General features: G+C 43.5%; 1 protein-coding gene across 3 annotated transcripts in view; it reads right to left on the minus strand.

Annotated features, from left to right (window-relative positions):
* Positions 1-7,911: 7,911 nt before the first annotated feature.
* The window catches only part of pax7a (paired box 7a), a 43,999-nt gene continuing 30,359 nt past the window's right edge, over positions 7,912-21,551 (minus strand). For 2 of the 3 annotated variants that reach the window (XM_085274308.1, XM_085274310.1), the window contains exons 8-9: positions 11,881-12,130; positions 7,912-10,716 (exon numbers count right to left, since the gene is read on the minus strand). In XM_085274308.1, coding sequence (XP_085130434.1) covers positions 10,601-10,716; positions 11,881-12,130 — 366 coding nt within the window. In that variant the 3' untranslated portion in view covers positions 7,912-10,600. Of the gene's footprint in view, positions 10,717-11,880; positions 12,131-17,046; positions 19,509-21,551 lie in introns of those variants that run through there. The other variant, XM_085274311.1, reaches the window with a different exon arrangement.

Genomic DNA, 21,551 nt, shown 5'->3' on the forward strand with positions numbered 1-21,551 from the left:
TATGTATCTAAACTAGGCTGAAGCCAAGACGCACCTGTTCTGCATGCAAGTGTGTATAATATGCTTTGTGATGTTTCACTACTCTTTCTTTTTTCATCGCAAGTAGCAACGAGTCTTGTTTAGTGTTTACAGGTAAATCGTTTCACTTCTTGAGATCTTTTCATTTGCCTTACAATTTTACAGCCTGGGGTGTATTTGATGATATGCATCCTCACATATAACAGTGGAGCATGTAGATGCTACTGCTGTAAACTTCATGAAATATTATGTAGGGATATTTGTTATACATTATCCTGACAGTATACTAGATTGTTTAATTGTTAATAATAGAACAAATAATTCAAAAAATAAAAATTTTTGTGGGGAAAAACTGCATAACTTCTTGCAATCTAAGTATCACTCTTATGTATACATATATATATATATATATATGCAGTGTTCCTGCAGTCAGTCCCTTATTCATTCTGATAAGGGACTGACTGCAGGAACACTGCAGGGCTTGGATTTAACATGATAAACAAGGCAGAACATTTTGTTTGGCTTCGTATGAATTAATCAGTGGAAATGGGCAGACATGTTGAGCAAACAGTCATTTAAGACTCTGCTGAGACACTGATGGAAGTCATGATTCAATTAGACCCTGAGCTCTTGAAGATGCAACAAGTATTTCAGCTTGGGAGAAATAACACAGCCACAGCTGACTGACGCTGGTGTTTCTGCAAAGCTCCCAAGAGCTGGTTAAAGCATTTGATTGATGAGAAATGATAAAAGTTTAAAAATTTAAATAAGATGGGTTAGGGATTAGTATATTCCTAAGTTATTCTGTACAACAATAAATACTTTGGGAAATAATGAAATTGTTTGTACTGTTGGGTTTATCATATAGCAAATCCAGGTGGAGTAGACCTCAGACACACATCAAAGTCTGTGTGCATTAAAAACATGTGGACCCCCCCCCCCCTTACATTTCACATTTTGTATCTCTAAAGATTAAGTCGTAGCTCATTTGCACTGCATCAAAGAGCTGCATTAAATCTGTACAAAGAAAACCTTATCTCTTTAATTATCTGTAACATCACATTTTCGTACAACATAGTTAACATCTATCCAGCTAACGATATAATCTGTTTGGACCAGGGCAGCTGTTGTCTCGTCCTGCAGAAAGGATCTTTTTTTTTTGATTACGTGTCCTTAATCACAAAAATAACGACAGAATTCTTAACTCTGTAAATATGAGAGCCATAACTGAAGAGTCGGTTTAACTCTGACATTTGTTTTTATATGCATTTAGTATTTGCAACTTCTTAGAACTCAGTTCATCAATTAATCTGTTTATTTTCCCCAATGTTATCTCCAGATGTGCAAACATTTGGCTCTGCAATCCTGCAGAGCCAAATGTACTACATCCCAGAAACAGCTGCTGTTTGATTTTGATTCTTTGAACTATCGCAAGTGTCATAATATTTTTAAAGATAATAAAGGTGAAAATGCTTTTTAAAAAAATCCGTTTTTAAATAATATAGCAAGCTCAAGATTTCAGGGAAATGAATGGGTGATGCTTTTGCAGGAATAGAGCTGAGATGTCATCAAAGACAGTTTGTTACTGTGGGAGCTTTAGCTTCTTCATCCAGACCTCCTCCTGTCAGTCAAGCTTTATGTCTGCATTTGCTGACATTAATCAGATGAATACAAAAGCATTCTGTCTAGTTACTGGTTAAATGCTGCCATCAGGCTTATTTGCATAGTCTATGAACCTAGGGCTGGTGATCCGGTGACACATTATGAGTGTCAAAAGAGAAGTCACGTCTCAAGTGAAACACAGTGTAACCTTAAGGTGAATAAAAGGCACTCAGGGTGTCTTTTATTAGCATTTTTATTATTACAGCATTTACATGGAGGAGACTTAATGATGGCATGCATCATGGAGAGATTTCACTGTATTTTTGTTTAGCATTTAGTTGACCGTTGTCAGTTTAGGGTTTGGGGCAGCAGGGGAGTCGAGAAGGACCCCGCACCTCATGCTGAGTCTCCCGGTGCTGCCCCCTCTCATCTATGTGAAGAGTCTCTTCTCCCCTGCTAAGTTTGCAAAGTCCAATTTTCAGCTAATATGAAGGTCGCAACAGCAGGCGCAGAGGGCGTAGTAGGACATAATGGCTATGGGATTGTAAATATTGGTTTTAGAGAGACACAATTGGAGGGCAAGCGGAGAGAAATTTCCATAGAGTATGTGCTAGCGCCATTGGAGGCCTTGGTGCAGCAGAATAGATTTTCCATTCTAGTGTGTCACATTAGATTTTCGGAGGTGCTCAGTGGCAGGTACATGTCATTAGTAACACTTTAGCACAGTAATGAACCTTTTTATTTATCCGGTGCTTCTCTCATGAATGAATAAGGAGCTGCTCCCCAACTGTGCCTAGCCGTGAGAAGCAGACAGAAGAGGCAAAGGGAGAGAGAGAGGGAGAGCGAGAGAGAGCGAGAGCCTGGAGCACTATGAAGTCGAAAGGGGAACGTGGAGCCCTGGGGAATGCTGAGGAGGGTTAAATGATCATTATTGTGACACTCACATGCACACTCGCTAACACACACATGCACCGCCGAACAAAAGAGCATACACATGCACAGACACACATGCACGCTCCCCACCTCCACTCCCTGGGGTCCTGATCTGACACTCTATTTACACACACATTTACACAGTCTACTCCCTCCTTTATAAAGCTGACAGGTACTTAAGCGGTACATTACTCTGAGGAGCTCAAGCCTCATGGCGGTGTAACCAAACTGTCCATTCACTGCTAGCCTTGTCTCAGTGTTCATTCAATAATGGCTTCTGAGAAATCTACCGGTAATGAGCGCTTGTAACTGGGCGGGCAGGCCGGGAGTCTGACGGCAAACATCAGGGCGAGCATCGGGGCCCGGGCTCATTGGTGGAAAAGAACAATATGCTGGGGTTCAGTAGCTCGTACGACTGTGACAACAGAGAGTTCTCGTAGGAATTTCAGATGCATAGGAGCTCATCTCTCCAGTTCTGGAGATGCTAGTGGAGTTACTTCATGTGCGTCTTCTTCTGTCGTCTGACTAGTTCCTTCGTTGCACCAGAAATCAACAGTGCAACTAAGTTTTATCGCTGCTGAGAAAAAAGAAAAACAATCGGTGCATATCTAGTCTAGGTCGGTGGCTTCGCCTATTGTTATACAGGTGGCAAACCTCAATCTCAGCACCTCTTCTTGGACTCACCTCAGATTCCAGCCCGGTGCAGTGAAGCGGTTAGAGTGGCAATGGCCAAAGTGGTCAGGGCCCCATGTCACCCCCCACCCCACCCCAGCATCCTCAGTGTTCATTTCCCTTTCATCTTGAGTGTGAAATCGCTGCCGGTGCAGCACTGACCTCAGCATTAAGAGGTCAACTATTGAAATCTGATGTGCGCCTCTCTGGCTGAGGGACTTCAACAGATGGAGGGCAAAAGAGGGAATGGAAGAAATGGAAGGAAAAAAGAGGCATTTAAGATTAGTAAACTGTATAATAGCTCTGAGTCTTGTACTTACATTGCTTTGCTTAGGGAATGAGCATATATATTGGTGTAGTAGTTTAAAATGTTCGCTCCCTACTGCACATGTTGTTAAGTGTTTCTAAGGGGAGGTGAACATGTTTTGAAGCCCTGCAAAAAGATTGCCATTGGACTATTTTAGATTGTAGTGGACAAAAGAAACCCACTGCTAGTATTAGACACTTTTTAACTGCATTTCTGTACCACCGCATTAAAAATTTGCTTTCCTGTGATTCCTCCTAGTTAAGGGCATTAATATCTGCGAGAAGAGAAACTCCCCAAAACTCCAAACTTAGCAGCTTTTGGCAGCTTTCTACAAAATACCTGCCAGAACTTCCTGTCTCCATGTGTTTCCAGCATAAGGTTCTGCATTTAAAGTCAATTCGACACCTCATCTCAGTATGAATCCCCTCTGAAAGCATATGTGATATGAAGAGTAAGAGAAGTTTGAGGTCTTGTCTCATATTTCCCATCGGCTACACTTTCATCCCTCTCTCTGCAGCAGACCACCCCCAGCAACCCTGCCCAAATAAGGTGTTCTGCCTTCAATACTCTCCTCTCTGAAGAATCTCAGGAGTTCAGAATCTGCGAAAACTTTGGATCTCAAACACAAACATCTTTTATTCAAAGGGTGTCTGTAATCACAAATAAATAGCTTTTCTGGCGATGAGCACAAGGCACAAGAGAGAGAGAGGAGCCTATCTCAGGAGCAGATAACTAGTAGATATGATTCCTTAGATAAGTAGCAGTAATTTGGCTTTTAGAGATAGCTCCAGGGGCGCTGTGCCGAGTTGCGCTGATTTACTGTGTGTATGGGAGGTTGTTTTTTTTTTCCCCCTACATTTTTATCTCTCCTGTTGAAGAGCTTTTCATCTCTGATGATTTTCTCTCTTTTTTATGTATTTCCCCCAGAAGGTGAGATCACAAACCCACAGAAGGCAGAGTGGCATGTTTTAAAGCGATGGACAAAATACAAATATTTGAAAATGTATTTCATGGTAATTATGTCAGGTTTCATGGCCTTGGCACAGTACTGAGGCACAGCCTGGATGCCTTAATTTGTATAGAAATTGTAATCATTTGTTCATTTCAAGGTGAAAATTGCATTTTTTAATTTAAATTGTATCCTGCGTGATAGGCTATTATCTAGAAAAATTGTCTCTGTGTATGGCGGTCTATGCCCTGCCGTCACGCCTGTTTAGAGCCCACTTCTCCTGAGAAAGGGCTTGTATATGAATCTCCTGACTGAATGCACCCAGTTTGTTCTTCACTTATGGGCCGCCACTGCACTCATTTCCATTTTTGTTATTAATATTAATTAGTTTGAGAACACAGCTCAGATTTTAAATGTAAATCAAGCTTGGCTTCACAGTGATTTTTATCTAGCTCCGATTTCTTAGATTTACAACTTTACTTGGACTTTTTTTGTCTTTGTTTAAAAAAAATGAATTAAGGGAGGTGTGCATGGATGTGCATATATGTGCACATGTGCATTTCAAGTATTGCAATCTGAATTGGTTCTATATGAATAAAATGTAATGAATTGAAGATTGATCTTACTTAGCTGATTAAATGTAATATAGCTGGTGAAAGATTCTATAATTTTGGTTCCTGGTAAATCAGACAATCCCCTATTTGAGCTCCTGATTTTTTCTTTTTTTTTTTTACTTATACATGACAGATTATCTATCTATAATACCTGAGAGGGGTAACCATGAAATTCAAAATACCTAAAATGTTCTGAAAATAAGATTTTCTCCCTATGCAAAATACATGGTTGGGAAGGAGATATGTGCATGGCAAGCTGTGCGTCTGTGTCTGTGTCAGTGGGATCCTTGAGGTGACGAGCACAAAGCTGAGGCTCAGGTACACAGCGTATGCTGGCATAATTACAGGATTTGGGGGATTATTATACTGTAAGTGCTTTCATGGCGACAGCTGGGAGCTTTTTTACTCCCTATGACACATAATCTCAAAGAATAAAACCAAGACCCCAGAGCATCTCTTAATCATTTCTTAGCATACCTGCACACGGATCTGAACTCTTTCTGAAGACAAATTTGAAAAATTAGAATATAATTATCATATCTGGTTTAAATCATTCTAAAGTCATATTTTCAAACACACATTTTCTTTAAATCTGAGACTTTTTGGCTTGTTGTTGTTTTTTTTTTCCTAACTGGCTGTTTGCGTTCTTCCTCTTCACGGCTTTCCTGAGTCTTCAGCAGAAGGTTATTTATCACAGCATGGCCAGGTTCAGGAGCTGGGTCCTAAATAAGATCTGAATCAGAGCCTCTATTCCATGGCTCATTTTGAAAGTATGACCAGGCTGACGCTGTGAATTCTCTATCACTGCTGCATGAGTGATAGGGCCTCCTGGTCTCTACAGCAAGGCTCAGGAGTTTCATTTCCATCCCTGTGATCTAAACAACCCCATTACTGGCAGCCATTTATGCACAGGGGCAGTAGGCAAGCACTGGGCCTGAGGACACAGCCCACAGCTAAGCTACCATGGCATAGAGCTACCTTCAATGGCCGTATGTCCATATAGAGGAGGGGAGAGGAGGAATGGAGCGCTCGGGCCTCTACACTTTATCTAAACCACTCCAGAGAGGCGAGTGGAATCGGCTCTTGTGGGCTCTGTTTATCCTCTGCTCCTGTAGTCAATCAATTAGGGGATCAAAGCAGGAGATGAGGGAAATGTCATAAAGCTCTCCCACACACCACTGCCTGAGCTGCCACCTCGTCCAGTCTGAGTGACAGCAGACCCGAGGGAGACAAAACTCCCAGGCCGGCACCTCAGGAGACAAGCTGGAGCAAAGGGGACAACCGTAGCACATGCCAAGGTCTAATCTGGACAACCAGAACACAAACTTTTAGAGGAATATATGAAGGATGACACGCAGCAGGCAAAGAGCCACAATGCATATTTGATATGTTCAGAGGATCCATTGAAAGCCCCCCAGTCTCCTCAGAATGACCTCATATCAAAAACTTGCTTTGAAATCGATTAACTAATTGACCTGCCTCATTGGCATGCTAATCCAGCACCCAAGAACACTATTTTTTCCCCCCACAATATATGTTTTGTAATTAGATATTCAAGAGAATTAACATTTGCATCAAATTTAACTGAGCCTTGATGATATAACGTGGCGATAACGCTGCATTTCAGTGCTGATTTGAATCTGTGAAGGGAATCCTAAACGTTATGTATCAGTTTATACTCACTGAGTATGAAAATATGAAATAGGAATGATAGGTACCCCTTGATAACACAAGCAGTACTGACTTCATTTAGCTTCAGATTTATCTGCTAATACAATTTGATGGTGATGATGTTAATAATTTTGATTAGTGATGCCTTTAATTAGTTCACATTTAATTGCAAATAAAATGCAAAGTATTTGTTGTCAATTTGTGGCGTACAGAAAGTAAATATACATCTCTCACGGTGCATCTTGGCATGATTTACTAGTTTAGACAAGACTATGTACGAAGATTTTCTTGCTGCGGCGACTGCACACATATCCAGCATGTTTGAGATTTGTTAAATGAATGAATGAACGTACCTAAGGCGGGTTTGACATACCTCCAGCAGTGCCTGATGGCTACAAGTGAATGAGCTCCACTGTTTTGACGTGTAATATAAAGCACAGCGGATGCTTCCACACTACACCGGTTAGTTCCCCTACATTCACACCATACCGCAGAGATTTGCAGACTGCATTCCCCGGCAAGCGGAGGGAGAGGCGAGCGCTGCTGGTCAGCGGGTAGAATGAATTACTTCCTACAGCTGCAGCTAGACACACTTTCAGTCTGCGTCTCCTCGTCTGGGACATTTGAGCTCTCATCACTCTCTAATCATATCGCTGGAACAGTCACTGGTGACCCCCGCAAATGTGCTTGAACTTACATGCTCAGACTACAAGCATGCGGTTAGGGCTGATTTAAGATTTTGCAGATGCACACAGATTTACACCAGGCCTGTAATTAATCTGTCTGAAATATATTTTCCATCAATTTATTTTTATTTTATTAGCCCTTTTAAATCTTAGAAAATACTAAAAAGGCTTGCCACAATTTCCAAGAGCCCAAGGTCACAATTTAAATGGCTTGTCTTACCTAATCAAAGTCAGTCAGTCAGTCCAAAATTATATAAATGGGAGAAAGGCTGGAAAAACCAGATAGTTGATTGGCTGGATAAAATGGTTATTGTCTATACTGAATATGTATGTACATATGTAGTACATGTAAAAACTGAAAGAAGCAATGGATAAATAAAAAGGCTCATTACTGACTCGTCTCATAATAAACGTTAAAATAACCTGCACAGGACAGAAATAAGAGACAAAAGGCTCAACTCTGTTTTGGATCTTTAATTGATAACAGTTACGCCAGTGTTACAGTAAACACACCAACAGGCTGAAGGTAGTAAATACCAATACAAGTTTCCCACTACTCTAATACTTCATACAGCAGAATAAATTATACCATGATAATATACACACATGCGGAACAGAAAAAGGAGTAAAGCAAAGCACAGATGTCAAAAAGCAACTAAACAGGTTAAGGGTCAAACAGACGGGAGGAGGAAGGGGGAGGGCTGGGAGGGAAGGAGTTGTATGCCTTAAATACCCGAATGTTTATTGATGCGAGTGTTAGAAATGGGTTTGATACACTAAAGACAATTCTAAAACTCTTCCTTTTTAAAATATACACATGAGTGAGGCGTCTAAGTGAAGCAGTTGGAGCAGCAACTGCTGCGGTTCAGTGCGGAGTCAGCATTACTTTGACGTTTTCTCCTGAAGTCTTATTGGTCCACAAATCCAACAAATTCCCAGAGTAGAAAGCCTGTTGTCTCTGGCATTATTATCATCATCATCATCATCATCATCATCATCACGCTGGTCCATTGGCAGAGTCACACACCGAAGGCTCAGGTGTGTTAGGTCCTTGGTCCAGTGATAGCTTTTATACTCAGTCTGTAAAACAGGCGGTCAAAAACACCCCGAAGATGTTTAATTCAGCCAACTTTTAAATATACAGCGGTCCTGTGGTTCAGGGGGAGTCTGTCTGTGACACCAAGCTTTCATTTTCCTTCAAGCTCAGTTTTACCCTCTTAAATGTCATTTTAATTGGAACATTTTCAGTGGAATTTATATTTTACTAATTTATACAAATCAATTCTTACCTGGGTCAGAAAAAAAAACAGACTCAAAACTTTTGGTTGAAACAAGTAAACCAATTAAATACATTAAAAAGAAAACAGAAAAAGAAAACCAAAACATTTCCTTCCACAGATCCCTTGCTTACCTACCACTCAACATAGTGTTGTTTTAGTATAAAACATACTCTTTATAAAGAAACGATACACAATCTGCTCCAGCTACTGTACATTTTTTCAGATTTTAAAGGCGACGAAGGACCAGATCCTTTCTTGAGCATTAACTGTCATAATAATCACACTGATGTCAATGAAAAATATCACATTCATCTCAAGGGAACAGCTGGTCCTGGATCAAGTCAACAACGCGTGCTACACAAATGTCTCATATCCACTATTATTAAACTTTTTTTTTCGTCTTTTTTGTACATTTGGGTGAGTATGTGAAAGTGGAGGATTAGACATGGCTCTGGTCCAAACCAGAGAAGGGGGCCAATCAGCGGAGTTACCTGTGCCCTTTCACAACTGACTGGATTATATGATTTTCCAGAGTGCATGTGAATGGCACAGCTTGTCTACTTTTTAATCTCATAACAGAGAATGCTGGAATGCCTATAGTATGTTGGAGATGGAGGCTGAGGAATGTTCTGAAGGAATTTAGTCGAAAGGTGGAAAGCCAACACAGTGTGCATTTACAAAATGTGCTAATTATGCTATAAAAAAAACTGAAATACTGGCTAGTGATGAGAAGGGTCACTGTGAATTAGCTTTGACATTATATTCGTGTGATTTAATCTGCTTCACACTGTTTAAGTCACACAGGATTCCCTGGCAGATGGGATTTGGGAGGAATGGGGAGGTGTGTGTGTGTGTGTGTGTGTGTGTGTGTGTGTGTTCGTATGAGGGGGTGGTTGAGCTTGGCAAGGTCCATATTTCAAAATACATTAATTTCCCCAATCCTGTTTTTGCAAACAATGCCCTCCTCCCTATGGACCACCACTAAGGATGGGATGGAGGTTACAAGGGGAAAGCTATTGGCCGCCAAAACGCTGCTTTAATTCCCTGCAGAATCCAGCCAGCCAGACTTCCCACAGTATGGCCAAGTTCTTTAGGAATGTCAAGACGAATATGAAAGTGGGAAGGTCAAATCGCTCACGAATATTTGAGCTCAGGGAACAGGCAGAGGAACAGCAGCTTGGAAAACAATCATCCTCTTTTGTGTGACTGTGTGTCGACACGCAAACATGCATCGCTCCCAGATCATCTCAGTCATTCTCTGTGTTTTACACACCGACATCTAACGGAGAAAAGAGATACGAATGGAATCAAAGAACAACAGAAATCACATTAACCATAATCATATAACAGCAACAATAGTCTTAACAATATCAAAAAAGAACAAGAAGAAGAGTCGTTCAAATGATATTGGCTTTGTTAACTACTATGAACAGCAAGGTCAAAAGTACATGTTGTTGATGGCTCTAAATGTGTGCTGGACTGCAGCCATGAAAAGGAGGAATCTGGGCCAATGAAGTTGACCATCCTTTGGTCATCTGGGGGTCCTTTTTGGCCCACTGAGTAAAACAAACAGGTCTGAGGCTGGGACATGAGTACAAGGAGCGGGCAATTATGCCCAAAGGGTGGGGAGAAAGGGTGCAGAGCCGCCTGGTGGTGTGAAAAGTTTAGCTCCATTCCCAAAAAGGGACTTTTCACTCTCTCACAAGCGTCACTTTCTCTGGTACAGAGTGAGGGCGCGCGTCTGTTCACTGATGTCATGGCCGAGCTGCAGATAGACGAGCTGGAGTTGCAGTCCAGACTTGATGGAGCATGGAGGAGGGTGGCAGAGGGCGAAATAGAGAGAGGTGCAGGGTTTGTCCCGAGTGGCTTCAGTAAGCCTGTCCCGTCTCCACCTGCAGCAGCCCCAGTACTGCCGAGTGGTCTCCAAGCTTCATCCTCCTCTGGGTGGACAAGCTCACATTTTTAGCCAGGTAGTCTACAGCAGCTATACACACAGACAAACAAACAAAAGAATACAGAAAGGAAAAACAAACAAACGTTAGACAGGTGGTAGATTCCTGGGACATATGTCCTATTCACTCTCATTTCATTCCTCTGATTAAGGCTGAAACAAGTTGTGGCAGAAGAGAATGAGTCAAATGAAAAACAATTCACACAGAGAGAGTGAAAGATAAAAACCCCTCCCCTGTCCCTTGTCTGAGGTTGGCATGCTGCTGGCACAGAGCATGTGCATCCTGGTAAAGTCTCCATGCTGTCACTCAGACAGTTCCCCGTGTGTGTTCTGTGTGCCAGTCTTCATTACACTTGGCATCTCTGATTTCATGCCCTCCACACTCCACATGGCCGATCATTTTCATCCTCAGACAGCAGCTCCTCTCCTCTCTCTTCCATTCATTACCCATCCACTGTGCTCAATCACCATCTTAATTAACCTCACATCAGCTCACATCCGCACTGCCATCAGTTTCTTGCTGCTGACAAAAACACTGGTGCGCACACATAAAAACGTGACAGATTGGCACGCGCTCGCCCGCACTCACGCATAACACAAACACATTTCGGAAAAGAAAATCACCAGATGCACAAAAGCATCAGATCACCACCAGAACCTGAAAATAAATACAAACAAATGTCAGCTAGCCAATGCTGCATTGGTTTGTTCAGGAAGTGAGCTTCATTTTACCTCTTGTGAATGGCTGTGACAGCATCAGTCAATTATGCTAATCTAATAAAGCAAACTCTTTCCTGCCCTGAGGGTGTGTGCATGTGTGATCAAAATAGGAGAAAGAGGGAAAGAGAGGTGGGCAAGAGGACACTGTGGCCCCTGAGGGTGTGCCGTTCTTTGAAGTGGCCCTCTTCTCTTTCCCATCCAAGTGGAGTGGGGTGTGACTAAGGCAGCTCTGTAAATGGATGGTTGTGGTGTGGAGGTGGTGGTGGGGTCTTTATCAAGAGCACGTGTCTGCCTCCACCGACCAGGGTGCAAAGGTCAGGAGGCTCTCCTGCCTGGGAACTGGGCATCACTTCATAGGCTTTTTAAATTTAGTCAGCTTAAGAGGGGGTCGGAGAAGAACGACCAGCTTTTGTCACAAAAACATGAAAGTATTTGCTTATGCAACAACAACAGTATACACATAAAGGGTCTACTTACTCTGGCCATACTGGCTATACTGGTAGCCTGCAGTGACGGGGTCCACACTGTAGCTGGTGGCGCTGTATGTAGGAGGGCAGTATGACTGCGAGGAAGCCAGGCTGTCCACACTCTTGATGGTGTCAGAGCGCTGGCTGCAGCTGGCTGAGATGGGGTTGGAGCTCTCCAGGCTGCTGTGCAGGGGGGAAATGGAAAAGTCGTGCTGGGGCTGGGAGGGTACAGCACTAGGGTTACTCAGGATACTCATCACCTGGAGGGGAGGGGGGGGGGGAAAGGATGTTAGAAACTTGGAAAATTGAGGATCAAAGCATTGACAGAGTTGAGGGAAAGTACTTTTTTTTTTTGCAAGTATAGTGCCATCCCAGCACTTCACGGTAAAGATGCCAATAGAAATACACCATTTCAACTTTGAAATAGGAAAGGGGAGAAACTTCCCCATCTTTTTTTAAAGAGCAGAGGGGAGGGAGGATACCAGGAGGGTGATGAGGTTAAAAAAAGGAGAAAGGGAACAAGAGACACAGTTTCCATTAGCTGGCGCTGCCAGTAAGTGTTCTGCTGTGGGACAGACGGGTCCCAGGGTGATAATAGACCCACCATCCTTGCCAGACAGCCCCTGTCCCGGAGCCTGAGGCCTGAGCCCGAGCCTACAGCACAACAAGCACCAAGGGAGTCCCTAATCCCTCGCCCCTAGCCTACCCATCTCATGAATAGTAATGGGGTTGGAACTGGTAAACGATCCCCTCAGATCCCCACACAAAGTAGGCTCCACAAACCATACTGAGCGGGCCGCTGATAGTGCAGGTTGAGGCTTGCCTGAATATTACAGTGTGTATATTATTCACAGTGCATAAAGGCTTCCAATTCAATATTCTAGATTAATGTAATAGCATGTGACATTCGTCAGAAGAAGGCCTCACAATATGTTAAAATGTAAGAGATTACTTCTGGTGCTCCTCTAGTCTGAAGCACAGTGGCCCAGAACGCTGTGAAAAATTTTGTTTTCGCATGCTGTGAGTTTCGTTAAGTGAAAAAGCCTAAGTGTAGAGTGTGCGTGTGTGGTAAAAAAAAAAAAAAAGCAATTGTCCCACACATGCTTCCCTCCTATAGCAGCGAAGCCTTCCTTTCAACATCAGGTTCATGTTAAGTTTTGCTATGCTGCACTGGCCTTTGGCCCCTTGGCTGCTAAACCAATTAGCCCATCATAGAGGTGGTTACACAGGGGTGATACAGAGGCAGACATATGTTTGCATGCATGCACAAACGGACGCATGCATACACATTTGTAGCAACCACACACCCAACGCAGGAGCTAGCCAAAACAGTCCACAAATGATGCTGCACGCCAGGATTATCCCTCAGAGGGAAAATTAACTATATTCTGCAAATTAATCATATCTTTAGAAAGGGGCCTCCCTAGAAATACGAAACACTCGAAGCACATTAGAAACATAAAGGCTGGTTAGTCATTTCCACATGTTAATTCTATCAGTAAGGAAACCCCCACCGTCCCCTCCACATCTGCGAACAAAGCATGTGACATGTATCCATAAGAGGGAGATTCATAGCCCTCTTCATGCTGGACACATGTGATGCTCCCTCCCATATGGAGATGAAGTGCACAATGTGAGGAAGATGAAGGGTTATGTTTGGATGGGTTCCTTAAAGTAAAAGAAAAAAAAAAGGGAGCTAGTAAAATGTCCTGAGAGAGACAGCTGGAGGGCATGAGCCCATTTTAGTTATTGGTTAATTGAAGCTTGATTACATTGCTTCCTTATGAAATAGGACAGCCAACAACTGGCTCTATTATTATTCACGCTCATAAAAGCTCTTCAAAAGGAAATGACTTCTTATCGCGACACGTTGCGGCATTGCTATTTTAGCAGGATATTTTAGATGGGTCGGCCACTTTAGAGGCTGACAAGTGTTGGCATCTGTGAGGATCTCAAGCACAGTTTTCAGTTATAATTTAAGTGTTCTTAGTGGGGAAAGGTATGTTCAGAGTGGCTTCTTCCACCCACACCTACAGCATTTTATGTGACACACGGTTCAGTTTTAATTGGTGGGTTTTGCTACTTTGATGTTCCCATAAAGTTTTTTCCCCCCTAAGTGTTCAAGTGTTAAACGATACTTTGTCACATAAACTCGTAAATGCCATTTGTGGCTGGATACATTGACATATTTCTGTTTCTGTGTGGCTCGTGAAACAGCCTCTGCAGATATTAAGTTCTAGCCAATGAATGAACTCTAAGAAAGCGGGGGGATCTGCTTTTTGTCTTGAATTAAAAAAACAAAAAAAAAAAGGCAGGAAGCTGATGGTTGTCACTAAACACGTGGGCGTATTAATAAAGAGTTGAAAAGGACTTTGGATTCCTGTCAAATTTTAGAGTTGAGGAAAGGCCATTATATTTATCATCCATACATACAGCATGCTCTTGCAGAGCAGAGTTTCTCCCTGTTTCTCTGCACCCGCCTCCCCCTCCCCCCCCCCCCCCCCCAACTCCCTGTTTCGCCTCGCATACGGCGTCCTCAGCAGCCCAGAGTTCGTTTGTTGTTTAATGTTGTGTGAGTGCTGGTTTGGGAGATAATGTGAGCCAGGACCCAGTTTAAAGGACAATGCTCCAGGGCGTTCCCTGCCTCTTGCGCACAACACCCCTCCCTTCACACCCGCCCCCCTCCTTTTCTGCTCTCTCTCTACAGATAGATTACTTTATAAATAATAATAAAAAAGTAATTAATTCTCTCAACTTCTGAGCCCTCCAGCCTGTGGCAAAGTGAGTGCGGGAAGTGTAAATGGATACAATGTGCATCCTTTCAGATAAATAAATAGCACACTTGAGACAAAAAGAGGCCCTTTCAAACCCCCCTCCCCTCCCCTAATTTCTTCAACAGCCAAATTACATTTTTTTGTAACATTTTTTTGTTTGCGCGAATGTTTGACGAGTTGTTCTTTGTTGGATTTCACTCTGGAATAAAACAACGTGACAGAGACGGAGCTGAAACACTGCAAGTGATACAAGAAAAAAACACAATGAGAGAAAAGAAACACAGTAAAGAAAGAGAATGGGAATGTGCCGGAAGAGCTGAGTTTTCTTTCAGCCATTATAATCATTACGAGATCATAAAAGTCAAAATTATTCCACTTCGACTATTTAATTTTTTACATTGTGTTAGGCAGTGAAATGGAGCTCATTCGTGTCTCCTTATAGGAGCAGTCGTCCCTGCTGCACCTGATAATAAGAAGAATGCACCCTTGCACTGGATTAAAACAACACCAATTCACAAGTGTAAAGTGAGGAAATGGAGTGCTGAGAATATGATAGCCTATAGAAAGAAGGCGAGGGGGGCAGCAGAGAGAGTGATATAGCGTGAGCGAGAGGAGAGTGGAGGCTTTGGGAAGTACAAAGACTCCTGTAGGACTGCACTGGCCTGAGGGCTAGCCTGCCTGGAGAGCTGATAGGAGCCCCTTCTGTTCCATTCCCAGCGCCAGCGCCAACACACCCCGCTCCACAAATACTCTTAATCTGCGCAATACTGGATTAGTTCCTCTGTCACCGATACCTCCCCGTTCTGCCCAAATCAAAATGCCCCCAAGATGTACCTTTAAGTTAGGCAGAGGTCACTGGGGCAGACAGGGAAAAATGAGCACTCCAAATGTCTGTAAGTTATCTGAGTAGTGCAGAATAACATTGTGCACCTTAGCAGATCTGCCTGGCTGATACTCACTCCAGCAAAGAACGATTAAAGATCCACAGTGATGACACTGAATTTCAGATCAATATTTGAAGGCCAGTCCTCGGGGTGTGATTACAGGAAGAGAATAGTGTTTATTTCTGTAGCCCAGAAGTCTGGAAAGTGTCTGACTTTGGAAACAGTCAAAATATGAAATAAAACCTTAACTATATAGAAATGTGTGTATTTAATACATAGAAAGACACAAAGAACAGACAGACTTCTTATGTTAGGTCATTAAATGTTACATGAAAACTTGATTTAAATCTTTTAAAATCCTAATCAAACACTTAACATGAAACCAAACAAAAAAAATGAAGGAAATAAATAACAAATGAAAATATCAGTGACTCCCCCCTCCAAGTCAGACGACTCCTGCTCACACAGCGTCCCGCCCTTCCCCCCATCCCTCACATGAGAAGGCCGGCCCAGCGGGCAGTAAGGCCCCTCATCTGAGCAGACAAAATGACTATTTAAAAATAACAGTGATTGCATAAATTGAATTAAAGCGTTTTGGTCACGGTGGAGGTGGCGCGAGGGGTGGTGTGGGGCCGCAGCAGAAAGCCAGGATGGTGGCAGGCAGCAGATGACGGGCTCAGGCCTGCATGCCACTGCGTTAATTGGCCGCGGCACATTCATAAAAACTGAAAAGTGTCTTCCACTAGTGCCACAGGATGAAGAGACAGAAGCAGAGTGAGAGGTAGAATGGTGGTGGTGGTGGTGGGGGGGTTGGTGCTGGAGGGAGAGAAATGGGCCTTTGAAGAATGTAATGCAAATGGGGGGTTGTGGTGGGGTGCTAATTGTGTTCAATTAAGTGGCTGATTGGCACTGACAGAATGTGGGCATTGACATGTCAGGCACAGATGAGGACGATTAGCGGGCACTGGAACAAGCTGTCACTCCTCACAACATGTTAGCCATTCTGCGCCTGTGCGTCTCCCCTCTGCGCTCCATGAAGCTGTTCACACGTACCGAAGGAAGCTTAAATGAGCGGAAGTGGAATAAAATTCATATTTATTTTAAAGGCTAGACACGCTCCCTCTCTGTTACTGCAAATTTCCATTAAGCTAAATGCTCATAGCGGCCTTAGCGTTCCAGAAAGCACAGCTGCTCAAGTTGGAAAAAGGACCCCCACCCCACTCCCCTCTTAAACATCCCACAGCATAAGCTATAAACTTGGCCCCGCACTAACCAGAGGTTAATATACCGTCTATTGGGCTGCAATTGGAGAACGTGTGGGGAGCAATCCTCTATTCTCTGCTAGTGATATGCTTGAGTAACTATGGGATGGATTCAGCCACTGGGAACAAGAGAGGCCCCTTCTAAGCGGGCACACACATGCACACCGACTTCAGCTCGCCGCACCTTGCTCCAACGCCTCTTCTAAATTAAACGGCAGATTTTCTGATTCCAGGAGAGTGGTTTCAGCAAGGCAGGGCCTGGTGTGTGTGTGTGTGAGAGAAGCAAGAAGCAAGGCTGATCGAGGGAGAAAGGAGAAAAACGAAGAGGGAGGAAGAAGAAGAGGAGGGGGGAGGAGTGGGGGTTGTTTGCTGAAAACAGCAGGGGCCAGGTCTAGTGAAAAATGTCAGGTCAAATTGTTCTTGACAGTGTTAATATCTGCACCTCATAGCCATAATTACATGTAAATAAATAGTGAAATAGCTCTCAGCTGGAGACTGGAAGGGGCGAGCTGCTGCATGAGACAACCAGCTGAGGACCCAACTACCTCCCATATTCTCATCTTATTGTCTGGATGTAGAAGGGAGTGAGAGACAGAGATGCACACGCAATGAAGCTTATTTTTAGTAAGTTTTTCCTTTTCTTTGCGATCCCCCCTTGTGAAAGCTGGAAGCACGGTATAAACTCTGCAAAGGGGCCACGACGATGAAGGTTAGAGGACAGAGAGAGAGAGTGAGAGAGAGCCAATAAACCAATGAGGGACAGGGAGAAAGAAACAGAAAGAAGGACGGACAGAATGGGTGAGAGGGAAAAAAAAGTCAGCTAGTATTAATCACAGCCATGCACCTGTCAGAGTGGCATCTGGAACTAAAAGGAACCACATGCAGCTAGACAACATCCCAAACCTCTGGCTAGCGGGGCAGGTTCACAGCAAACTAGCCTTCCTTCTTCTCAAGCCATCCCATGACCCCCTGAACCCTGACCCTTCACCCCGAAGAGACAGGTCACCCAGCATATGCCTCACAGACACTTCACCTGTGAAGCAGGCTGTTACTGCAGACATTATTACATTATGACTATTATTATCATTATGATGATACAAGTAACCTTCAAATTGTCTGTGTATGAGGAAGGAAATCCCCGCCAGATGAGCATGTGACACTGCGTACACCCGTGTGCAATAGCTATTTTAGATAGGATCGATATTTGTGCCTATACTTTCATAAAGGCAGTGCCGCTCTCCACCTTATAGGCATTTCAACTGCGTGGGACACACAGCATGTGAATCAGTCTCAGTCATTTTTCCTCCTTAAATCCCCATCTTCTAGGATTTACTGAAATTCATATTGGCTGCCTCTGCAAGATAAATGTAAATCACATTCCCTTATATTTACTATTTATCAGGATGCAGCAGCTCACTTTCAGCAGGAAATATCTCTCACCTGCACACAAACACCCTTGCATTTAAATAGCATTTTTATTGTCCGCCATAGCCTTTCATCTGGGCGTAGGGAGAAGAGCTGCCTCTCCAGGGGAGAGAGTTGGAGCAAGAGTGGAAGGTGGGGAGAGAGAAAGAGAGAGGGAGAGGGAGAGAGCAAAGCACTATTGGCAAGGCATCGCTGGATGACAAAAAGCCAAGCGGAGAGAAGGAAGGTTGGTAGGTGAAAAATAGATTATGAATACACCAAGCTCCAACCAAAGATATTTTGGAACGTAAGAGAAAATGGCAGCACATGGCTGCTCAAGAGACTGAAAGATGGAGAGAGCAACAAATGGCTCAGATAAACAGGGGCTAGAGAGCTAAAGCACTGTCTCTGCTGCAAGGGGGGAAAAAACGAGGTTTGCATGCATGCTGCAAAGGTGGCTCCTTATACAGCATTTTTTTTTTGTCACAAAGCATCAAGTTTAAGCTGAGCAAGAAAATTATTAGTCACGTCACACTCGTCTGCAAGCGGCGAAAACAAAAACAAGATGTATTGTCACAAAGCAGAAGGCCAGCGCACGCAGAGGTACGTCTTCGGTGTCGCAGACAGAAAATCTTTCCTCAGAGTTCAAAAGTGTTGCAAAACAACAGCAAACACTAATAATCTGTGCAGAAACAGTATAGCCAGTGGATATGATTTACAGTCCCTGGATTTTCTTGGCAACTGCCGACAGCAGGTCTCTTTTTTCTGAAAGCCTCTTACATCTTTTTTTATACTTGCCAAATTGAAACAGTATTTGTTTTAATGGGAGTTCTAATTAACCAGTATGTATTCCCCCACTTGCTCTGCGAGTGGCTGAGCTATGAATGCAGGCTATGTGCTCATCCCCTTTGATTTGTTGTCAGTGGAGCCTGCCAGCTGACACAGTGCCCGGTGAGAGGCTTAATGCCCAAGTTTTAATAATGTGGGGGACTACATGAATCTCCCCCTCTCATTGGTATTCAGGTGCAGAATGTCTTGTTAGAAGTCAGGGAGGGAGGCGGAATGAAGCCAGAGCTCCAGATTGTTCCGTACATTTTCCCCTCTCCATTTTTTTTTTTTTGGCAACGGCAGAGCTTGCTTCTTAAAAATAATTCATCCCATTTTTAAAAGAAGCGTCTGCGCTAGCTAATGGAAGAGCAGCAGCACAGTTTGGAGTCTCCCCTGGCTTATCTCTCTCAGACAGTTGTGGGGAGTCGCTGGTGAGCATGGTGTCAGCGTGCGTGGTACGGTGCAGCGCCGCGCGGGCAGGCAGGCCTGGGGACACAGATCAAAGGGAGGCAGGGGTGAGAGCCGCTCTGCCTCTGATCCCATGTACGTGTGTGTGTGCGTGTGTGGAGGCCCGGCCCACTCACACAGCCCAAAGGCCCTCAAATACACACAGACACACATCCTTGTCATTCCAAAACACACAACACTTTCATAAAACTGCAAAACAGAAAAAAAAAGTTCCTCACAAAACTTTGTGAACTTCCTTCATCAAAACAGCAATAAAATCTCTATCCACCATACCTATCCAGCTCACAGACTTCCCACTTTCCCTATCACGTCTCCTTATCATAAGGACACCCTACAACAGAACCTGCATGCATTTCCCACTTTGATTCAACAAGAGAAATGCTTCCCGTTCCCCTTTTTCCCCCTCCTCCTCTATATTTCTAGAAATTCTGCCACTGAGCTCCTTTCGCTGGGCTTCAGCAAGTGCCGTTGTTTTCTTTCCTCTCCCAGCAGGTGTCCCTGTCATGCAATAATGAGGAATTCAGCCCAAATGGTTTCACGCAAATGCAATGGCCATGAATGCTGCTTCAAAGAATCATTTGAAAAGTATCTTGCAGCATCATATTACTGGGATTTGTTGAAAATGTGCTGCGTGCTTGAGAGATGATTGCCTGTTAAAGTGCACCTCTTCAGCTGAAAGAACGCCAATTTGCTCGTTTGTTTGTTTTTTACATGTGCAAAATTCATCGTGGCGATGAAAGGTCAAGAGGTCTACTTCAAATGGAATATTAAAAATGAAAAAAAGACCAGAGAGAAAAAGCAGGCGTCAAGCTTAAATCTTCAGGTAAGGATGGCTGAAATGCCTAACCTCGATGCCCTTGCCTGTACCTTTTTCCAACACCTGCTGTGCTGCTAAATGAAACAAGGCCAACAACAAAACACACTTCTGGTTTCATACCTATTGCCCAGCCATGCACAGCTTCACTCCCATGACCCCTAAATATACTGCCTCCCTCAACCAGCCAAACACGCTGTATATCCCACAATGACAGCAACCAGTTTGAGTGTGGATGGCTTTTCCACTGCCTGTAATGGGAAAATGTGTGCTGTCGGGATAGGTTATGGGATTGGGATGGACGCGAGCTCCTGTCGGGACTGCTGAACGCTGCAGGATTCCATTACAGACTTGGCACCTCGCCACCGCAGCCCATTTACTGCGAATCAGAGAATTTTTGTCAATCTTTACAGCAACCGCGAGGCCATCAATGCCAGGCACTTGAAGAAATAGCTTGCACATTCCAATGCACAAGCATATCTCGAGCAAACAGATGCCGTGTGTAACTTACAATATCATATTCTCATTTCCATCTCGATAGAGAGTCTCTTTGTGTTGATTTTTTTTTTTCAATTACAGGAAAGGAGGAGAAAAAACAGGGGAATAAAAAAAAATAACACGAAAAATAAACAGCGAGGTGTGGAACACGTGCCGATAATTTCCAAAGATGAAACCCAGCCGTCGTTTGATTGAAATTCGGTTAAATGCAAGGAGAAGACAAAGCCCTCTCCGACTCTGAGATGTTAAAGTGGTTGTTTGTTCTGTGAATTTTCTGTGTCGTGAGTTTTCTGTGACGAGCTTGCGAAGTGAGAGGGGGGACAGATAGGAGCTGCCCAGCACAGCGGGATGCTGCACCAGGGAGTGAACTCTGATTCTGCTGTCAGTGGGAGCATTCATGTCCACGCTGAGAGACTGATAGGAATGCCACACATCATTCTTCAGTGTGGTGCAAACTACTGCGCAGCCAAAACATCCACACCATATACATATGGAAACTCCCCCACACATGAAAGCTGAAAACGCACACAGTTTAACTTCAAAAATAATGAAATAAATCTAAAAAAAAGGACAATAAACAAATAAAGTTTATTTTAGGTTGTTTTATACAAAGACTTTTGTCAAACCATGTCGATAGAGTAATTGAATACTGAAAATCCAGGCTGCACAGTTGCCCAAAGGCTCCTGTCCTAATCCTCACTATGACAGGAAATGTTTAATATCCCAACACATTCTGGAATGTCTACGAA

Source organism: Mchenga conophoros, linkage group LG5, assembly GCF_057382185.1.
Source record: "Mchenga conophoros isolate Kocher_MC1m ecotype Shallow Benthic linkage group LG5, M_conophoros_male_GT1.1, whole genome shotgun sequence".
NCBI classification, from domain to species: Eukaryota; Metazoa; Chordata; class Actinopteri; order Cichliformes; family Cichlidae; genus Mchenga; species Mchenga conophoros.